The following is a 19,113-nucleotide window of genomic DNA, read 5'->3' on the forward strand; positions in this document are numbered from 1 at the left end:
GTGAGTCTCAAAATGAGTCATAGCCAGACATATTTGAGCTTTCTGTCAGCTTAGGAGTAAAAGTTCCCTCAGTATGCTATAGACTTTGGTTTACTAATTATAATTCATATACCTAAGAAAAGCATATGGTAGCATGATAAGTCTTTTCTTTTTGCCCTCCCCCTCTTTTCTTCCCTCCCTCCCTCCCTCCCTGTCCTTTTTTGTGTGTACTGAAACTTGAAAACAGGGCCTCATGCTCTTGCTTGGCTTTTTGCTCAAGGATGGTGCTCTGCCCCTGGTGCTCTGCACCTCACTTCCAGCTTTTTGGTAGTTAATTGGATGAGTCTCATGATATTCTTGCCCAGGCTGGCTTTGAACCATGATTCTCAAGTCTAAAGACTCATGAGTAGCTAAGATTACAAGTGTGAGCTACCAGAACCAGCTGGACAGGTTTTTATAAATTGTTTCAGATGACACAAACACAGTTCCTATCAAGTGGGGAAACAGAAAATAAGTGATATATATCACAACCCCAGTGAACAATAGGACACTAAGCCCTACTAGCTAATGAAAAGCCTATTGTCTATTTTATTTAATAGGACTTTTTCACTTGATTTCAAATGTCAGACATTTTCTCACTGAAATAGAGAACTGTTTTAGACAACTTATTTGTTCAGTTTTGTTTTAAATTTTTTACATAGGGCAACTTAAATAGTTTGATGACCATATTTCTCAAGACTTTTGGTAGACATAACCTGTTGCTTCCTGAAAGTGTTTTCCCAATTAGGACACTCATTTTTTTTTTCTTTTTCTTTTTTCTTTTTTGCCAGTCCTGAGGCTTGAATCCAGGGCACTGTCCCTGAGCCTCTCTGTGCTCAATGCTAGTACTCTACCACTTGAGCCACAGTGCTATTTCCGGCCCTTTCTGTTTGTGTGGTCCTGAGGAATCGAATCCAGGGCTTCATGTACACTAGGCAAGCACTCTACCACTAAGCCACATTCCCAGCTCTGACACTCTTTTTTTCTTTTGGTGATACTGGGGTTTGAACTCAGGATTTCACACTTGCTAGACAGGTGCTTTACTGCTGAGCCATGCCTCCAATTAATATTTTCCTTTGCATGATATACTTTGTACTCTCTGGCAACCCCCCATGCATCAATTAAACTCCTGAGAAGAAAATTCAGCCAATGGAATTCTTACACTGGTTGAGAGTCTAGATGAATAAATCCAGGCATTAAATATGACAGTGTCTTCCCTGTTCCGGTTTGTGCTACTCCAATAAGATCTATTCCTTGCAAAACTATTGGCCATGACTGTGACTGAAAAACAATGATAAATACAATAAATATAATAAAACAAAAAAGCAAGCACATTTTTTTTTTTTTGCATCCCTTATTGTCCCTTTTCTCCCAGTTCCTTTCAACAGATGTGATATCGGTCGTGGGGCCTGAACTCAGGAGCGCTGTCCCTCAGCTCTTCAGCTCAAGGCTAGCACTCTACCACTTGAGCCACAGCACCACTTCCAGCCTTTTCTGCTTATGTAGTGCTGGGGAATCAAACCCAGGACCTCATGCATGCAAGGCAAGCACTCTACCACTGAGCCACCTTCCCAGCCCCAGATGGGGGTTAAAAAAATTGTTTTTTTCTTTTCCCTAGAGATAGAGTCTCATGAGACTTTTTCCTGTCTGGGCTAGTTTCAAACTAGTATTACAGGTGTGAGCCATGGAACCTAGTATGTACCATGGCACTCAGTGTGCTAACTTAACTTCCAACAGTCAGATACTGCTTGAGGGAGAAAAAAAAATCCCATTCAGTAAAATGTGAGAATTCAAAGAAAGCATACCTGAATTGGTGTTGGATTTTGAAAACCTGCCTTTTTAATATTTTCCATCACTTCAGGGTAACTATGAAAGGCATCTTCAAATTTACAAGTAGGATTGGGGATACGACGTTTCTCACCATCTTTCAAGTCATCACATGTTATATTAAAATTTTCCTTCCTTTACAGAAAAATGTAAGGATTAATAACTTTATTCCTTAAGATTTTTGTTTCAAAATCTGCTCAAGTCATATCTTGAAACTCAACTGCAACAGATTAAAACCAAACTGTTGGAAAATTCACAGTGAGACATAGAAGGAACCCATTATCCTAACATTTAGGAGGTCGAGGCAGAAGGATCACAGATTGAGGCCAGCTTTTGAGATACATTGCAAAGGTGTCTCAAAATAGAGAAAAGGAAATAGAAACAGGTGCTCATCAATTTAAATTATATGGACGATGATAAGCCAATGAAAGTAACCAAAATGAAAGATCATGAAAAATGAAACCAGAAAACCATGGGCTTCATAATTCAAAAGCACCTTGAGGGGCGCTGGTGGCTCACGCCTGTAATCCTAGCTACTCAGGAGGCTGAGATCTGAGGATCGCGGTTCAAAGCCAGCGCGGGCAAGAGAGACCGTGAGACTCCTATCTCCAATAAACCACCAGAAAACCGGAAGTGGCGCTGTAGCTCAAGTGGTAGAGCGCTCGCCTTGAGCTGAAGAGCGCAGGGACAGCGCCCAGGCCCAGAGTTCAAGCTCCATGACCGACAAAAAAAAAAACAACTCAAAAGCACCTTGAGAACCTGCAATGATCTACATTTTTTTCCTTTTGTGGTGAATATAGGACTTGAACTCAGGGGCCTGGTTCTTGCTGGCATTCTATCACTTGAGCCACATCTCCAGTTCAGGTTCTTTGCTGGAGATGGAGTCTCTTGGATGTTTTTTGCTTGGGTTGACTTAGGTCTGTGATTCCCCCTCAGTCTCAGCCTCTCAAATAGCTAGGATTACAGGAGTAAGCCACTTGTAACCCAGGGGATTCTAATTGGAGGCCAACTTGGGCAAAAGGTTAGCAAGACTCCATCTCAATCAATAAAGCCAAGTATGATGGTATACACCTATAATCACAGCTACTCAGAAGACCATTAGCATGAGGATTCAAGCCAGGCAAGCAAACCCCAGGAAAAAATGCATAACGCTACTTGGAAACTAACTAAAGCAAAAAGATGAAGATTTGCTTAGGAACAGTTCCATCTTTTTTCTTTTTGGTGGTACTAGGGTTTGAAGTCAAGGCCTTGCATTTGCTTGGCTGGCCTTCTATTGCTGAGCCATGACTTGGATGTTCTTTTCTTTTAGGGCCTGGGGACTATCCCTGAACTTCTTTTGCTCAAGGCTAGTGCTCTACCACTTGAGCCACAGTACCTCTTCTGGCTTTTCTGAGTAGTTTATTGGAGAAAAGAGACTCACAGATTTTTCTGCCTGGGCTGGCTTTGAACTGCAATCCTCCGATCTTGATCTCAGCCTCTTGAGTAGCTAGGATTGCAAGTGTGAGCCACCAGTGCCTGGCCATGTCCTGGGGGTTTTTGATGGTTCCTGCCAGGTATGTGCCTAAGGTACTACTATGTACTTTAAAATTCCAGTAGTTGGGCTAGGAAGGTGGCTCCGTGTTACAGTGCTTGCCATATGAGGCCCTGGGTTCAAATCCTCAGCACCACAGAAAAAGAAAAAAAGCTGGAAGTGGTGCTGTGGCTCAAGTGGTAGAGCACTAGCCTTGAGCTGAAGAGCTGAGGGACAGTACCCAGGCCCAGAGTTCAAGCCCCACTACCAACAACAACAACAACAACAACAACAAATCCTGTAGTTTTAGGATCGCAGGCACAATGTACCAGGTGTAACTTCCTTCGTTGAGATTGGGTCTCTCAGACTTTTCTGTTTGTGCTGGCCTCAACCCGTGATTCTCCTGTTCTCAGCCTCCCAAGTAGCTAGGATGACAGCTATGAGCCACCAGCACCCATTGTCAAGTAGTTCCATCTTTAAGAAAGCCCAAAGATGGTGGTAAAAAAGAAGTAGTTACTAAATGTATATCTAAAAGCCAAGTGTTCTGTCATGAAAAACATAAAGCCAAAAAGGGCTAGTGGGTAGAGCAAGGTTCAAGCGTAAAGTGCTCACGTAGCAAGTGTGAGGCCTGGAATTCCAACTGTAGTACCAGCAAACAAATAAAAAATAAAAAAGTAAATAAACACATATATTTCTTGTATGCTTCTTGTTGCTACTCTAGCCTCTTCAGTGTGTTGGTAATTTGTGTGTGTGTGTGTGTGTGTGTGTGTGTGTGTGTGTGTGTATGCCAGTACTATGGCTTGAACTCTGGGCCTTTAGCTCTCATGAGCTGTTTTTCCCATAGCTAGAACTTTACTCTGTGAGCCATACTGCCACTTCTAGCTTTTTCTTGGTTAATTAGAGATCAGAGTCTCCCTGGTTTGCCTGTCCTGGCTGCCTCTGAAGAGATGGTCAGATCTCAGTCTCCTGAGCTAGGATTGTATGCAAGAGCCTACAATCTGTGTTAATAAATCTGTATGGTCCTTCAGTGATGTTATAAATATCCTAATGACCTTGGCAGAAAAAAAGGTTTCCAGCTCTGCTCTGAAATAACCATTAGCAGCATAGCAGATACATAAGCCAGTTATCATGGTTTGCTGTCAACCGCTAACTACATAATCATATGCCATCCTTTTTTCTTTGGCCACTCCTGGGGCTTGAACTTAGGGCCTAGGCGCTGTCCCTGAGTCTCTGTACTTAAGGATAATGTTCTGCCACTTGAGGCACAGCACCACATCTGGCTTTTTCTTAGTTTATTGGAGATAAGAGTATCATGGACTTTATTGCCCAGGATGGCTTTGAATAACAATCCTCAGATTTCAACCTCCGGAGGAGATAGGATTATAAGTGTGAGCCAGCAGTGCCTAGCTATATGCCATACATTTTGACTGGCAGCAAAGTAGGTCTGTTATACAATACTACAACTCGTTAACAATGCACTGTAGTGTTATGATACCTATAAAATTCATACAGTAAGAGAAATTTTTCTGTTGTATTATAATCTTGCAGACCACTATCATATATGAAGTCCATGTCACTTGATATCTCTGTTAGTACCTCCAGTTCCTCAATTATACAAGTCAGATTTAAGTACTCAATTGCTAGGTAGATACTGGCAGCTTATACTGGCAGCTTACACCTGTAACCCTAGTTATTCAGCAGCAGCTAAGATTTGAGGATCAAGGTTCAAAGCCAACCTGGGTAGAAAAGCCCACAAGACTTATTTCTAATTAACCACCAAAAAGCCAGAAGTGGGCTGTACCTCAAGTAGTAGAGTGCCAGCCTTGAGTGAAAAAGCTAAGGGACAGAGCTCAGGCCTTGAGTTCAAGATCCATTATTGGCACACGCACGCACACACGCGCGCACACACGCGCTCACACACACACACACACACACACACACTTAGTGGCTATATATGGCTACTCTAGATACAATAATAGACCAGTTTTCAACATGGTAGTATGGTTTGTTTTTGCTTTGTTGAGACAGAGTCTTGCTATTTAGCTCATGCTGGCCTTGAATTACCACCTTCTGAGTGCTAGGATTAGAAGCAGGTGCCTCCATCACTGGTTGCAACATGTTGTATCCAATACTAATGCTTGAAAACATATTGTGGAGGATACAACCAAGTTTTCAATTGAATAACCACTTATGTTTGTGTATGCAAATACAATCATATCAAATATACTTCAAATATAATCATATTAAATCCTTGCCTCAAGAATTTCACCACCCATTTTCAAGCTACTGAAAGTGTATTCCTTTCCTAGTGAACTTTCCTATCATGTTCATGTTTAAAAAATAGTTTAAGCTGGGTGCCAGTGGCTCATACCTGTAATCCTAGCTATTCAGGAGGCTGAGATCTGAGGATTGTGGTTCAAAGCCAGCCCAGGCAGGAAAGACCGAAACTCCTATTGCCAATAAACCACCAGAAAACCAGAAGTGGTGCTGTAGCTCAAGTGGTAGAGCGCTGGCCTTGAGCTGAAGAGCTGAGGGATAGCACCCAGGCCTAGAGTTCAAGCCCCATGACCGGCCAAAAAAAATAGTTTAAAGGAGTGGCACTGTGGCTCAAGAGCTAGAGCACTAGCCTTGGGCTGAAGAACTCAGGGACAGTTCCTAGTCCCAGAGTTCAAGCCTCATGACTGACCAAAAAAAAAAAAAATTCTGAATTTTGGGCTGGGAAGGTGGCTCAGTGTAAAGTGCTTGCCTTGCATGCCTGAGGCCCTGGGTTCGATTCCTCAGCACCACATAAACAGAAAAAGCTGGAAGTGGCTCAAGTGGTAGAACACTAGCCTTGAGCTGAAGAGCTGAAGGACAGCGCCCAGCCCAGAGTTCAGGCCCCACAACCCACAAAAAAAAAAAAAAGTGTCTAATTTGGGACACAATTTGTGTATTAAGCTGAAGTACTGAAGAAAGTAAATTTTTTATGTAATGTATCAACCTAAGTGACATAGACTGTGATAATGTGATCTAGGAATATTAAGATTTCAAAACATACATTTTTTTTTTTTTTTGGGTCCGGTCGTGGGGCCTGAACTCTGGGCCTGGACGCTGTCCCTCAGCTCTTCAGCTCAAGGCTAGAGCTCTACCACTTGAGCCACAGCGCCACTTCCGGCTTTTTTCTTTTTGCTTATGTGGTGCTGAGGAATCGAACCCAGGGCCTCGAGCATGCAAGGCAAGCGCTCTACCACTGAGCCACCTTCCCAGCCCCTCAAAACATACATTATTAATGCTGGTCTTTTATTTAAAATATATTAACATTATTTCAGGTGACCATTTTTCATAGTATATATAAAATACCTATTTATAAAACTTATAAAATGTTATGCTTTACGAATAACAAAACAAAAGAGAGTTTAGCCAGGCTCTGGTGGCTCATACATGTAATTCTAGCTATTCAGGAGGCTGACATCTGAGGATATCAACTCAGAGCCAGCTGGGGGAAGAAAGGTCCTTGAGAGTCTTACTTCAAATTACTCACCAAAAAGTAAGAAATGGTAGCTATGGCTCAAGTGGTAAGAGTGCCAGCCTTGAGAGAAAAAGCTCAAGGACAGCACTCAGGCCTTGAGTTCAAGCCTTAGCATCTGAACAAAATAACTACTGTTAATACTAACTATATAAAAACACACTTAAGCCAGGCGCCAGTGACTCACGCCTGTAATGCTAGCTACTCAGGAGGCTGAGATCTGAGGATTGAGGTTCAAAGCCAGCCTGGGCAGCAAAGTCTGTGATACTCTTATCTACAATAAACTGGAAGTGGTGCTATGGCTCAAGTGGTAGAGCGCTAGCCTTGATCTGAAGAGCTCAGGGACAGCGCCCAGGCCAGAATACAGGCCCCATGACTGACAAAAACAAAACAAAACAAAACAAAACAGCACACTTAATGAGGTAATAAAACAAAATTACTCACCTCCAGGTGTCTATTTGCACTTGTGACATTGAGCTTGTTGTTTCTGACTCTACGTAAAAGTTTTTCTTAATTGGGGGTAAATCTAGGTACAAAGATGAAAACAAACTTTGATAAAATAAGGACAATCAACATTTCATTAACATTTATTGAAAGCTATAGAAGTTGATGTAAAGTATATACTAAGTTTTCCATGAATGTGCTAAGTTCTTCATGAATAAATCTTAAGACATTTTTATAGTGTTCCACTCTAAATCTCATTAATCCTAATTAATAGAAGACTAAGATCTGAGGATCATAGTTCAAAGACAGCCTGGGCAGAAAAGTACATGAGACTCCAGCAACAAGCCAGAGCAGAGGTAGGTCTACATAGAATGCCAGAATTAAGCTAAAAAGCCAAGTGAGGGCATGAGGCCCCGAGTTCAAGCTCGAGTACAAGTGTATGCACGTGCATGAGCACACACATACTACACACACACATACTCCTTTTGGTTTCCTTTCAATTACATTCCTTACCCAGGAAAGGCATTTTTATAATTTCAAATAAGGGTAAACATGATTTTACAAGACATCAAGCCACCACAACTTTAAATTTTTAATTTTCCTTTCAAGATTCATATCTTTACTTTTTTTTTTTTTTTGCCAGTCCTGGGGCTTGAACTCAGGGCCTGGGCTCTGTCCCTGAGCTTCTTTTGCTCAAGGATAGCACTCTACCACTTGAGCCACAGCTCCACGTCCAGCTTTTTCTGTTTATGTGATCCTGAGGAATTGAAGCCAGGGCTTCAAGCATGCTAGGCAAGCACTCTACCACTAAGTCACATTCCCAGCCCTACTTTTTTTTTTCCTAAGTGCTGGAATTGAACCTTGCATACACTAAGTTCTAGGCCACAGACTCCAGTCCCCCTACCATTCTACTAAAGAATTAAATTTAAGCCGGGTGCGGGTAATCCTAGTTACTCAGGAGGCTGAGTAGCTTTGAACCGAGGATATCGGTTCAAAGCCAACCCAGGCAGGAAAGTCCATGAGATTCTTATCTCCAATAAAATGCTCAGAAAACCGGAAGTGGTGCTGTAGCTCAAGTGGTAGAGTGCTAGTCTTGAGCTGAAGAGCTGAGGGACAGCGACAAGGCCCAGAATTCAAGACCCATGACCGACCAAAAAAAAAAAAAAATTAGATTCTTATTCTGTCTCTGAGACATATATTTTTCTGTTTGACTTATTATTATTCTATTATCTTTAAATAGTCGTACAAAGGAGACTAGACTTCTTTTTTTTTTATTTTTATTTTTTATTCATCTACTGAGGGGCATCTGGGTTGGTTCCATATCTTAGCTATGGTAAATAATGCTGCAATAAACAGTTGTGCTGGTAGCCTTAGTATGGCCTTGTTTGTGATCATTTGGGTAAATGCCCAGAAGTGGGATTGCTGGAACCTCCATACTGCTTTGCAAAATGGGTGAACAAGTTTACAATCCCACCAACAATGCAGTAGGGTTCCCTTCTGTCCACATCCCCTCCAGCATCTGTTGTTTAATCAGAGTTCTTGATTATAGCCATTCTAACTGGGGTGAGGTGGAATCTCAGTGTTTTTTTTTTTTTTTTTTTTTATTGTAAAGCTACTATACAGAGGGTTACAGTTACATGAGTGAGGTTATGAGTACACTTCCTCTTGAACATTGTTACCCCCTCCATTGTTTTCCCCCTACCATCCCCTCCCTCCCTCCCTTCCCCGAGGTTCTTTTTTTTTTTTTTTTTGATTGTGATTAAATGATAACATAATTTCAAAGTCATAAGTTCATTCTAACTTCCCTGGAGCAAATTGTTTACCACAGTCTGTAATATATAACAGTGTTCACATGTTATATACCATATTTGTGATCAGCAGCATGGGGATATTTAGTAGTGGTTCAACCAGATGAGCGGGAGTTCTTTGTTTCTTAAGTCCTGTTAGTTTTATCGTATCACCTAACCTTTTGGATTTAGCATCCACTTATCAGGGAGACCATGTACCGTTTGTCTCTTCGTTCTTGGCTTACCTCGCTCAACATGATTCCTTCTAGCTCCATCCATTTCCCTGCAAATGCCATTATTTTGTCATTTCTAATGGCTGCATAATATTCCATTGTGTATAGATACCACAATTTTTGGACCCATTCATCTGTGGTGGGGCATCTAAGTTGTTTCCATATCCTGGCTATTGCAAACAGTGCTGCAATAAACATGGAGGTGCACGTGTCCTTGTATATTGGTTCCTGTTGTTCAGGGTAGATGCCTAGAAGTGGTATGACTGGGTCGTAAGGGAGGTCAATCTTTAGCTTTCTAAGGACCCTCCAGACTGCTTTCCAAAGTGGTTGTATAAGTGTACATTCCCACCAGCAGTGTAACAGGGTTCCTCTTTCTCCACATCCCCTCCAGCATTTGTCATTGGCTGATTTGTGGATGTGGGCCATTCTGACTGGGGTAAGGTGGTATCTCAGGGTTGTCTTTATTTGCATTTCCTTCACCACCAGGGATGATGAACATTTCCTCATGTGTTTCTTTGCCATTTTTATTTCTTCATTTGAGAAGTCCCTCTTTAGTTCCCTTGCCCATTTAGTAATTGGTTTGTTAGGTTTGGGAGGGATTAGTTTCTTGAGTTCCCTGTATATACAGGATGTTAACCCCTTGTCTGATATATTGCTGGTAAATATTTTTTCCCAATTAGTTGGTTGTCTTTCTAGCTTAGTTGCGATAGATTTAGCTGTGCAGAAGCTTTTTATTTTAAGGTAGTCCCATTTGTCGAGTCTCTCTCCAACTTGTTGTGACCCTGGGACTCTGTTCAGGAAGTTCCTTCCTGTGCCTATTAGTTCAAGTGTCTCTCCTACTCTGTCCTGTAGTAGTTTCAGAGATTCAGGTTTAATGTTAAGGTCTTTAATCCATTTTGAGTTGATGTTGGTGCATGGTGATAGGCTGGGGTCCACTTTTAGTTTTCTGCATGTGGCTGCCCAGTTTTCCCAGCACCAGCGGTTGAAGAGGCTGTGTTTCTTCCATTGTATGTCTTTGGCTCCTTTGTCGAATATCAGCTGGCTGTAGGCCTGTGGATTTATATCTGGATCTTCTATTCTGTTCCATTGGTCTTCAGGTCTGTTTTTGTGCCAGTACCATGCTGTCTTTGTGATTATAGCTCTGTAGTAGAGTTTGAAGTTCGGCATGGATAGCCCTCCCATATTGTCTTTATCCCCTAGAATTGTTTTGGCTATTCTAGGTCTTTTGTTGTTCCATATAAATTTTTGGACTGTTTTCTGTATTTCAGTGATGTACGTCATTGGGATTTTAATAGGAATTGCATTGAATTTGTATATTAGTTTTGGAAGTATCACCATCTTTACTATATTAAGTCGGCCTATCCAGGAGCATGGGAGGTCTTTCCATTTCCTAGTGTCTTCTGCAATTTCTTTCTTTAACTTTTTATAGTTCTCATTAAATAGTTCTTTTACATCTTTGGTTAGGTTAATTCCTAAATATTTTATTTTTGGAGAGGTTATTGTGAATGGGGTTGCTCCCTTTATTTCCCTCTCTTCCTGTGCGTTATCAGTGTATAGGAAAGCAACTGATTTTTGTGGGTTTATTTTGTATCCTGCTATTTTGCCGAAGTGACTTATGATTTCTAAAAGTTTGGGGATGGAGTTTTTGGGATCGTGGAGGTATAGTATCATGTCGTCTGCAAAAAGGGATAGTTTCACTTCTTCTTTCCCTATGCGGATCCCTTTAATGTCTTTTTCTTGCCTCATTGCCCTGGCTAAGGGTTCTAGGACTATGTTGAAGAGGAGTGGAGACAGTGGACATCCTTGCCTTGTTCCTGTTTTTAGGAGGATTGGTTGTAGCTTTTCCCCATTAAGTATAATATTGGCTATTGGTCTGTCATAAATGGCTTTTATTGTTTTTAGAAATGTTCCTTCTATTCCTATTTTCTCCAGAGCTTTTAGCATGAATGAATGTTGAATTTTATCAAAGGCCTTTTCTGCATCTGTGGCGATAATCATGTGATTCTTGACCTTGGCTCTGTTGATATGCTGGATTACATTTATTGACTTACGTATGTTAAACCATCCCTGTGTCTCTGGGATGAAGCCTACCTGATCATAGTGTATTATTTTTTTTATGTGTTTCTGGATTCTGTTAGCTAGAATCTTGTTAAGGATCTTTGCATCTGTGTTCATCAAGGAGATTGGCCTGTAATTCTCCTTTTTGGTTGGGTCTTTGCCTGGTTTGGGGATGAGTGTGATATTGGCTTCGTAGAATGAGTTTGGGATAGCTCCCTCCTTCTCTGTTTCTCTGAAGAGCTTGAGAAGTATGGGTATTAGTTCTTCTTTAAAGGTCTTATAGAATTCTGCTGTGAATCCATCTGGTCCTGGGCTTTTTTTTGTTGGAAGACTTTTGATAGCTTCCTGTATCTCATTATAGGATATTGGCTTATTTAATTGGTTAACTTCTTCTTTGCTCAGTTTGGGTAACTTGTATTTCTCTAAAAATGCATCCATTTCCGCCAGATTTTCTTCCTTTAGAGAGTATAGCTTTTGAAAGTAGTCTGTTAGAATTGTTTGGGTATCTTGGGTACGTGTTGTGATGTTTCCCGTGGCATCCCTAATCCTATTAATATGGGTTTCCTCTCTTCTTTTTTTAATTAATCTTGCCAACGGGCCATCAATTTTGTTTATTTTTTCAAAGAACCAGCTTTTTGTTTGGTTTATTTTGGTTATGGTTTTCTGATTTTCTAATTGGTTAATCTCTGCTCTCAATTTGGTTATCTGGCTTCGTCTAGTAGCTTTAGGTCCCATTTTTTCTTGTTTTTCTAGCTGTTTTAGTTGCAACATGAGATTATTTACTTGGTCTGTCTCCATTCTCTTGATGTGGGCACTGAGGGCAATAAATTTGCCCCTCAGGACTGCTTTTGCTGTGTCCCACAAGTTTCTTTGTGAGGTGTTTTCATTTTCATTGAGTTGTAGGAAATGCTTTATTTCTTCTCTGATCTCTTCTGTTACCCAGGCCTTGTTAAGGAGTGTGCTGTTCAATTTCCATGTATTAGAGAAATTTCTGCGGTATGCTTTGTTATTGAGAGCTAGCTTGATTCCACTGTGGTCAGATAGGATACAGGGGATTATGTCGATCCCTTTGTATTTGCTTAAGTTCCTTGCATGAACTATGATATGGTCTATTTTGGAGAAAGTTCCATGAGCTGCTGAGAAGAATGTGTACTGTGTTGTTTTAGGGTGAAATACTCGGTAGATGTCAGTTAATTCCGCTTGAAGTATGGCCTCACTTAATTCGGTAGCTTCTTTGCCAATCCTCTGGTTGGTAGACCTGTCCTTTGGTGAGAGTGGCGTGTTAAAGTCTCCTAGTATTATCGTATTGGGATCTATTTTATTCTGTAAGTTTGAGAGCATTTGTTTAACATATCTGGGTGCACCGATATTTGGGGCATATAAGTTGATGATGGTTATATCCTCCTCTTGGATTGTTCCCTTTATTAATATGTAGTGTCCGTCCTTGTCTTTCTGTACTGATTTTAATGAAAAGTTTATTTTGTCAGATATCAGGATAGCTACACCTGCTTTCTTATTGGGGGCATTTGATTGGTAGATCCTTTTCCACCCCTTCACTCTGAGTTTGTTTGTATGTTTGGCTGAGAGGTGGGTCTCCTGAAGGCAACAGATGGATGGGTCTTGTTTTCTGATCCAGTCCTCAGTTCGTTTTCTTTTAATTGGCGAATTCAGCCCATTTATATTAAGAGAAAGTATAGAGAGATGCATTGTTGTCCCTGCCATTCCGTTTTCCTAAGTTTTTCTTCTTTCCTTTCCTCCTGTGCTTGCTCAGTTAGACTTTGAGTAATGCCTGTTTGGGGCAGGTCCCAGTTCCTGGTTGCTTTCTTCAGGTTGTGTCCCCCCTCTTAGAATTCTTTGTAATGCTGGCTTAATGTTTATGTATTCATTTAGTTTTTCTTTGCTATTAAAAGTTTTCAGTTCTCCATCAAATGTGAATGCTAGCTTTGCCGGGTATATCAGTCTGGGTTGGCAGTTATTGGCTCTCAGGGCTCGTATGGTGCTTTCCCAGGCTTTTCTTGCATTCATTGTTTGTGTGGAGAGATCTGCAGTGATTCTAATTTTTTTCCCGTTGTAGTATAGCTCCTTCTTCATTTTTGCTGCATGCAGGATTGTTTCCTTATTATTCAGATCCATCATTGTTACTATAATGTGCCTAGAAGTGTTTCTCCTGGGATCTTGCTTGTTGGGTGTTCGATAAGCTTTTGTGATGTAGTTAAGATGGTCGTTTTTGAGGTGGGGAAAATTTTCATTGACTATCTTGTTAAATAGGTGTTGCATTCCCTTGCTCTGGAATTCCTCACCTTCGTCCACTCCGATTATGCGAAGGTTAAATTTTTTAGCATTATCTGCTTGCTCTTGAATTTCCCTTTGGTTTAATTTGAGTGATTTTTCTCCTCTCCGCTCCGGTGGAGAGTGATGGGTGGGGGTGGGATCCTCGTGGAGACTCCCGGCTGTTAGGTTTCTCTGTTCCTTGCGATCCGCTGTTCTGCAATTCGGTACCTGGATTCCGGTACCTGGTGATCTGCAAGCAGCCCCCTGTGTCTCTGTGGCTCCGGCAGCCCCCGCTTGGCGCACTGCCGCGCGGCCAGTAAAGGTTGGGGGAGGGGTCTTCGCTCTTCTCTGTTCTGAAATTCTTCTTTTCCTCTCTTTCTTTTTTTGTTATTTTCCACCTCTGGTTTTTCTCTGAGTGTTCGTCTTTTTGTTGTTGTCGGTCTCTTGGGGAGATTAAAGGTTGGAACTCGAACTCTCTTTTTGGTTGGAGAGAGCTGTGGCGTTTCCCTACTGCCCCGTCGCCATCTTGGTCCCCCCTCCTCCGAGACTAGACTTCTTAAATGCTTATCTTCCAAATTTAAACCTTTCCCTAACCATTTATAATAAATCTGTACAACACATCTATTATCTGGAAATTTAACAGCCAGAGGTGCTGACCAACAAATATTTTGTTCATTGTATATCTAGGGCTTGAGCCTTTTTTTTTGAGCCTTTCAAGCCCTCTGTTCTGGGGCTTGAACTCAGGGCCTTAGTGCCATCCCTGAGCTTTTTTTTTTTTTTTGGGGTCCAGTCGTGGGGCCTGAACTCTGGGCCTGGGCGCTGTCCCTCAGCTCTTCAGCTCAAGGCTAGTGCTCTACCACTTGAGTCACAGCACCACTTCCACCTTTTTCTTTTTTGCTTATGTGGTGCTGAGGAATCAAACCCAGGGCCTCAGGCATGCAAGGCAAGCGCTCTACCACTGAGCCACCTTCCCAGCCCATCCCTGAGCTTTTTTTGCTGAAGGCTATTGCTCTACCATTTGAACCACAGCTCCACTTCTGGCTTTTGTGTGTGTACTTCTGGCTTTTGTGTGTGTGTGGGGGCGTAGTTAATTATAGTCTCATGGGCTTTCCTGCCTTGGCTGGCTTTGAACTATGATCCTCAAATCTCAGCCTTCAGAGTAACTACGATTACAACATGAGCCAGTAGGGCCTGAGCTTTTTAATTTTAAATAAAAGCTGATGCACTGCTGACACATTCCCAAGTGTCAAGACCAGTACCCAAAGGGGTGGTGGCTCACGCCTATAATCCTAGTTACTCAGGGGGCTGAGATCTGAGGATCAAGTTTCTTGCAACCAGCCTGGGCAGAAAAGTCCATGAGACTCTTACCTTCAATTAATCAGAAAAAAAGGGGCAGAAGTGGAAGTGTGGCTCATGAAGTAGAATACCAAGTGAAAAAGCCCTGAGCATGAAGCCCTGAGTTCAAGTTCTAGTAGTAGCACAAAAAAGCCAGTGCCCAAGTTTATTATGAACATTAATGTATCACCTGAAAAATCTCAGTTGCTATTCAACCCAACTGGCTAGACCTATATACCTATAATCCTAGTACTCTGGAAGCTAAGGGAGGTGGATTAGGAGTTCAAGGCCAGTCTAGGGTACAGAGGAAGTTCAAAAACAGCCTGAATTATTATTGCTAGCCTATCTTTAAAAAAATACAAAAACTCCGTAAAAATAAAAATCAATCCATTTCAGTAACTGTTATCCTATCCTTCTGAAAATGTATGACTTTTTAATTTTAGGTCAATATATAAGTAACAATCAATTTTTTTCTTTTATATTTTTTCTCCCCAGTACCAGAGGCTTGCTTGCTGGGATGATGCTCTACCTATGCTGGTGCCTAGGTTTTTGCTGGTTATTTTGGAAATGAAGTTTCTCAGATTTTTCTGTATTTTTCAAACTGGAATCCTCCAGATCTCAGCCTCCTGAGTAATTAAGATTCTAGGTGTGCGGGGCTGGGAAGGTGGCTCAGTGGTAGAGCACTTGCCTTGCATGCATGAGGCCCTGGGTTTGATTCCTCAGCACCACATAAGCAAAAAGAAAAAAGCCAGAAGTGGCACTGTGGCTCAAGTGGTACAGCGCTAGCCTTGAGCTGAAGAGCTGAGAGACAGTGCCCAGGCCCAGAGTTCAGGCCCCACGACCGGACCCCCCCTTCCCGCAAAAAAAAGATTCTAGGTGTGGGTGCCCAGCACCACCTTGTAATTAGTGTACAAGAGCATTTCATTCTTTTTTTTTTTTTGTGGGGATCCAGTCGTGGGGCCCGAACTCTGGGCCTGGGCACTGTCCCTCAGCTCTTCAGCTGAAGGCTAGCACTCTACCACTTGAGCCACAGCACTACTTCCGGCTTTTTTCTTATGTGGTGCTGAGGAATCGAACCCAGGGCCTCATGCATGCAAGGCAAGCGCTCTACCACTGAGCCACCTTCCCAGCCCGAGCATTTCATTCTGATGTTCATATATGCACGCAATGTTTCTTTTTTTGTCAGTCATGGGGCTTGAGCTCTGGGCCTGGGCGCTGTCCCTCAGCTCTTTAGCTCAATACTAGTGCCCTACCACTTGAGCCACAGTGCCACTTCCAGTTTTCTTGTGGTTTATTGGAGATAAGAGTCTTATGGACTTTACCTGGGCTGACTCTGAACCATGATCCTCAGATCTCAGCCTCCTGAGTAGCTAGGATTACAGGCGTGAGCCACTGGCGCCTGGCTTGGTTTTCAATTTAGAAAACAAGTCATAACACAGGCAATATAGAAGCTCTAGTGATCTTGGAACTTAAGGCAAATTAAGATTTGCTATTTTTCATGAGCAGGTCCTTGCTAAAAGTAAGTCAGACATTTCATAAAGCCTAAGAACTGAAATAAGAAGCCCTAAAACCATGTGTAAATATTAGGGTGCTGCACTGACCTGCCCACTTTTTTTTTTCCCACTTCAAAGCATCTTCTCGAATCTGGTCCCAGTCTATCAGTGGCTGGTCATCTGTTCCACTGTCATTTGCATTTACCTCTTTTTCAACAGAAGGCTGGAACTCAAGAACACCTGTTTAAAAATATTCCTATAGAGTTAATTGTATAAGGAATCCCAATCTATTCTATGTTTGTTAATAATTGGATACTAATGATGGAAATACAGAATTTGAATGTTGGTGGCTCATACCTGTAATCCTGAGTACTCAGGAGGCTGAGAGCTGGAGATTATGGTTCAAAGCTAGCCTCAGTAGAAAAGTTCATGAGATTCTTATCTCCAAGTAGAACTGTAGTATAAGTAGTAGAGCACTAGCCTTGAGCCAAAAAGCTAAACAAGAACATAAAGTCCGGTGTTCAAGCCCTAGTATCAGAACAAATTTGTTGTTGATCGTGGGGCTTGAGCTCAGGGCCTGGGCGCTGTCCCTGGGCTTTTTGCTCTACCACTTTGAGCCACAGTGCCACTTCCAGTTTTCTGGTGGTTAACTGGAAATAAGTGTCTCACAGACTTTCCTGTCTAGGCTGGCTTTGAGTAGCAATCCTCAGGTCTCATCTGGGTAGCCAGGATTCACAGGCATGAGCCACTAGCACCTGTGTAGAACCATTTTTTTTTTTTTTTTTGCAGCTTTTATACTACCATGACAGAGAGGCTATCTTGTCATTATTTACTGTCTTAGACAAATTCAGTTTTTTGAAGAAGGGAAGAAAAATAGTATGAAGTATCTAGCAGGTATTAACATCCTGTTATATTACTGAATTTTTATAATGGTTTTATAAAGGCAGATATTACCCTTGAAGGAGATATAATGTAGCCCTAGCATTTAAAGTTTCTATTTCTTAGAAATACTAAGGGAGCTGGGCGCTGGTGGCTCACGCCTGTAATCCTAGCTACTCTGGAGGCTGAGATCTGAGGATCGCGGTTCAAAGCCAGCCAGGGCAGGAGAGACCTGGCAGGAGAGACCGGGCAGGAGAGACCGTGAGACTCCTATCTCCAATAAACCACCAGAAAACCGGAAGTGGCGCTGTAGCTCAAGTGGTAGAGCGCTCGCCCTGAGCTGAAGAGCTGAGGGACAGCGCCCAGGCCCAGAGTTCAAGCCCCACGACCGACCAAAAAAAAAAAAATACTAAGGGAAAACATTTTCATCTGAACCCAGGCTTTCAAGGTTCGATAGTGCTTTTTTTTTTCTTTTTCCTCCCCCTTTAGTGTAAATATATTTGAAGTTTAAAATTTTTCAAATAATTAAATAATTTTTCTTTTTCTTTTGTACTTTTAAGGGCATCAACTCAGGGCCTGGGTGCTGTACCTGAGCCTTTCCATTAATGCTGGTGCTCTACCACTTGAGCTCCAGTTCTTCTTCTGGATTTTGGATGGTTATTTAAACTCTCCTGTCTGGACTGACTTTGTATCACAGTTCTCAGATCTCAGCCTCTTGAGTAGCTAGGATGACAGGCATGAGCTACCAGTGCCCAACTAATTGAGTTATTTAAGCAAGAGTCTGAGCTGGGCACTGGTGGCTCACATTGGTAATCCTAGCTACTCAGGAGGCTGAGTTCTGATAGACTACAGTTTGAAATCAGCCAGAGCAGCAAAGTCACTGGGATTCAATGTCCATATCAACTGGCAAAATGCTAGAGTGAGCTGGGCGCCGGTGGCTCACACCTGTAATCCTAGCTACTGAGGAGGCTGAGCTCTCAGGATCAAAGTTCAAATCAGCCCAGTCTGTGAGACTCAAATCTCCAATAAACCACTCAGAAAACAGGAAGTGGCACTGTGGCTCAAGTAGTAGAGCCCAAGCCCAGAATTCAAGCCCCATGACGGACAAAAAACAGAAAACAAAACAAAAGAATTCTAGGGTGGAAACTTGACTCATATGGTAGAGCACCAGTCAAACAAACAAGCAGAGCAAGCAGGAGGCCTTGAGTTCAAATCTCCCAGCACCCTCTCCTCCCCCCCCCCCAACACCAGAAAAAAACCAACACTGAAAGTTTTATTTCTAAAGTACTTCAACAGGCAAAAATTACTTACCACTTTTGTGTTCTGGATTGTAATTTTCATGTTTTTTTACAAAATTATCTATCATTGCTTTTGCTTTTGTCTGCATTGCCTTATTGCCAAAAATTTTGACTTCTGCCTCAGGATTTCCTTTTGTTATCTATGTACAAGGAGAAAAATAGATGAGACTCAAGTCTCCTTACTTGCTTCAACTTTCAAACAGTATGAAAGCAAAGTCATAGTATGGCTTCCATCCAGTGTCTAAATTTAGTCTAGTATGAATGGACACTGTTTATATACACTGTAGGATTTGCCTCAGGGGAAGATGCAAGCTGGGTGTGCTGGCTCACACCTGTAATCCTAGCTACTCAGGAGGCTAAAATCTGAGGATCTTTGAGGCCAGTCTGGACAGAAAAGTCCCTGAGACTCTTATTGCCAATTAACCACTAAAGAGCTGGTAGTGAAGCTGTGGCTC

General features: G+C 42.0%; 1 protein-coding gene across 1 annotated transcript in view; it reads right to left on the reverse strand.

Moving 5' to 3' along the window:
* The window catches only part of Ddx43 (DEAD-box helicase 43), a 50,867-nt gene that overhangs the window by 16,217 nt on the left and 15,537 nt on the right, over positions 1 to 19,113 (reverse strand). Inside the window, exons 3-7 of the mRNA XM_042687108.1 lie at positions 18,672 to 18,798; positions 16,590 to 16,721; positions 7,305 to 7,386; positions 1,824 to 1,980; positions 1,181 to 1,299 (exon numbers count right to left, since the gene is read on the reverse strand). Coding sequence (XP_042543042.1) covers positions 1,181 to 1,299; positions 1,824 to 1,980; positions 7,305 to 7,386; positions 16,590 to 16,721; positions 18,672 to 18,798 — 617 coding nt within the window. The remainder of the gene's footprint in view (positions 1 to 1,180; positions 1,300 to 1,823; positions 1,981 to 7,304; positions 7,387 to 16,589; positions 16,722 to 18,671; positions 18,799 to 19,113) is intronic.

Source organism: Dipodomys spectabilis, unplaced genomic scaffold (genome assembly GCF_019054845.1).
Source record: "Dipodomys spectabilis isolate Male_0828 unplaced genomic scaffold, ASM1905484v1 ptg000102l, whole genome shotgun sequence".
NCBI lineage: Eukaryota > Metazoa > Chordata > Mammalia > Rodentia > Heteromyidae > Dipodomys > Dipodomys spectabilis.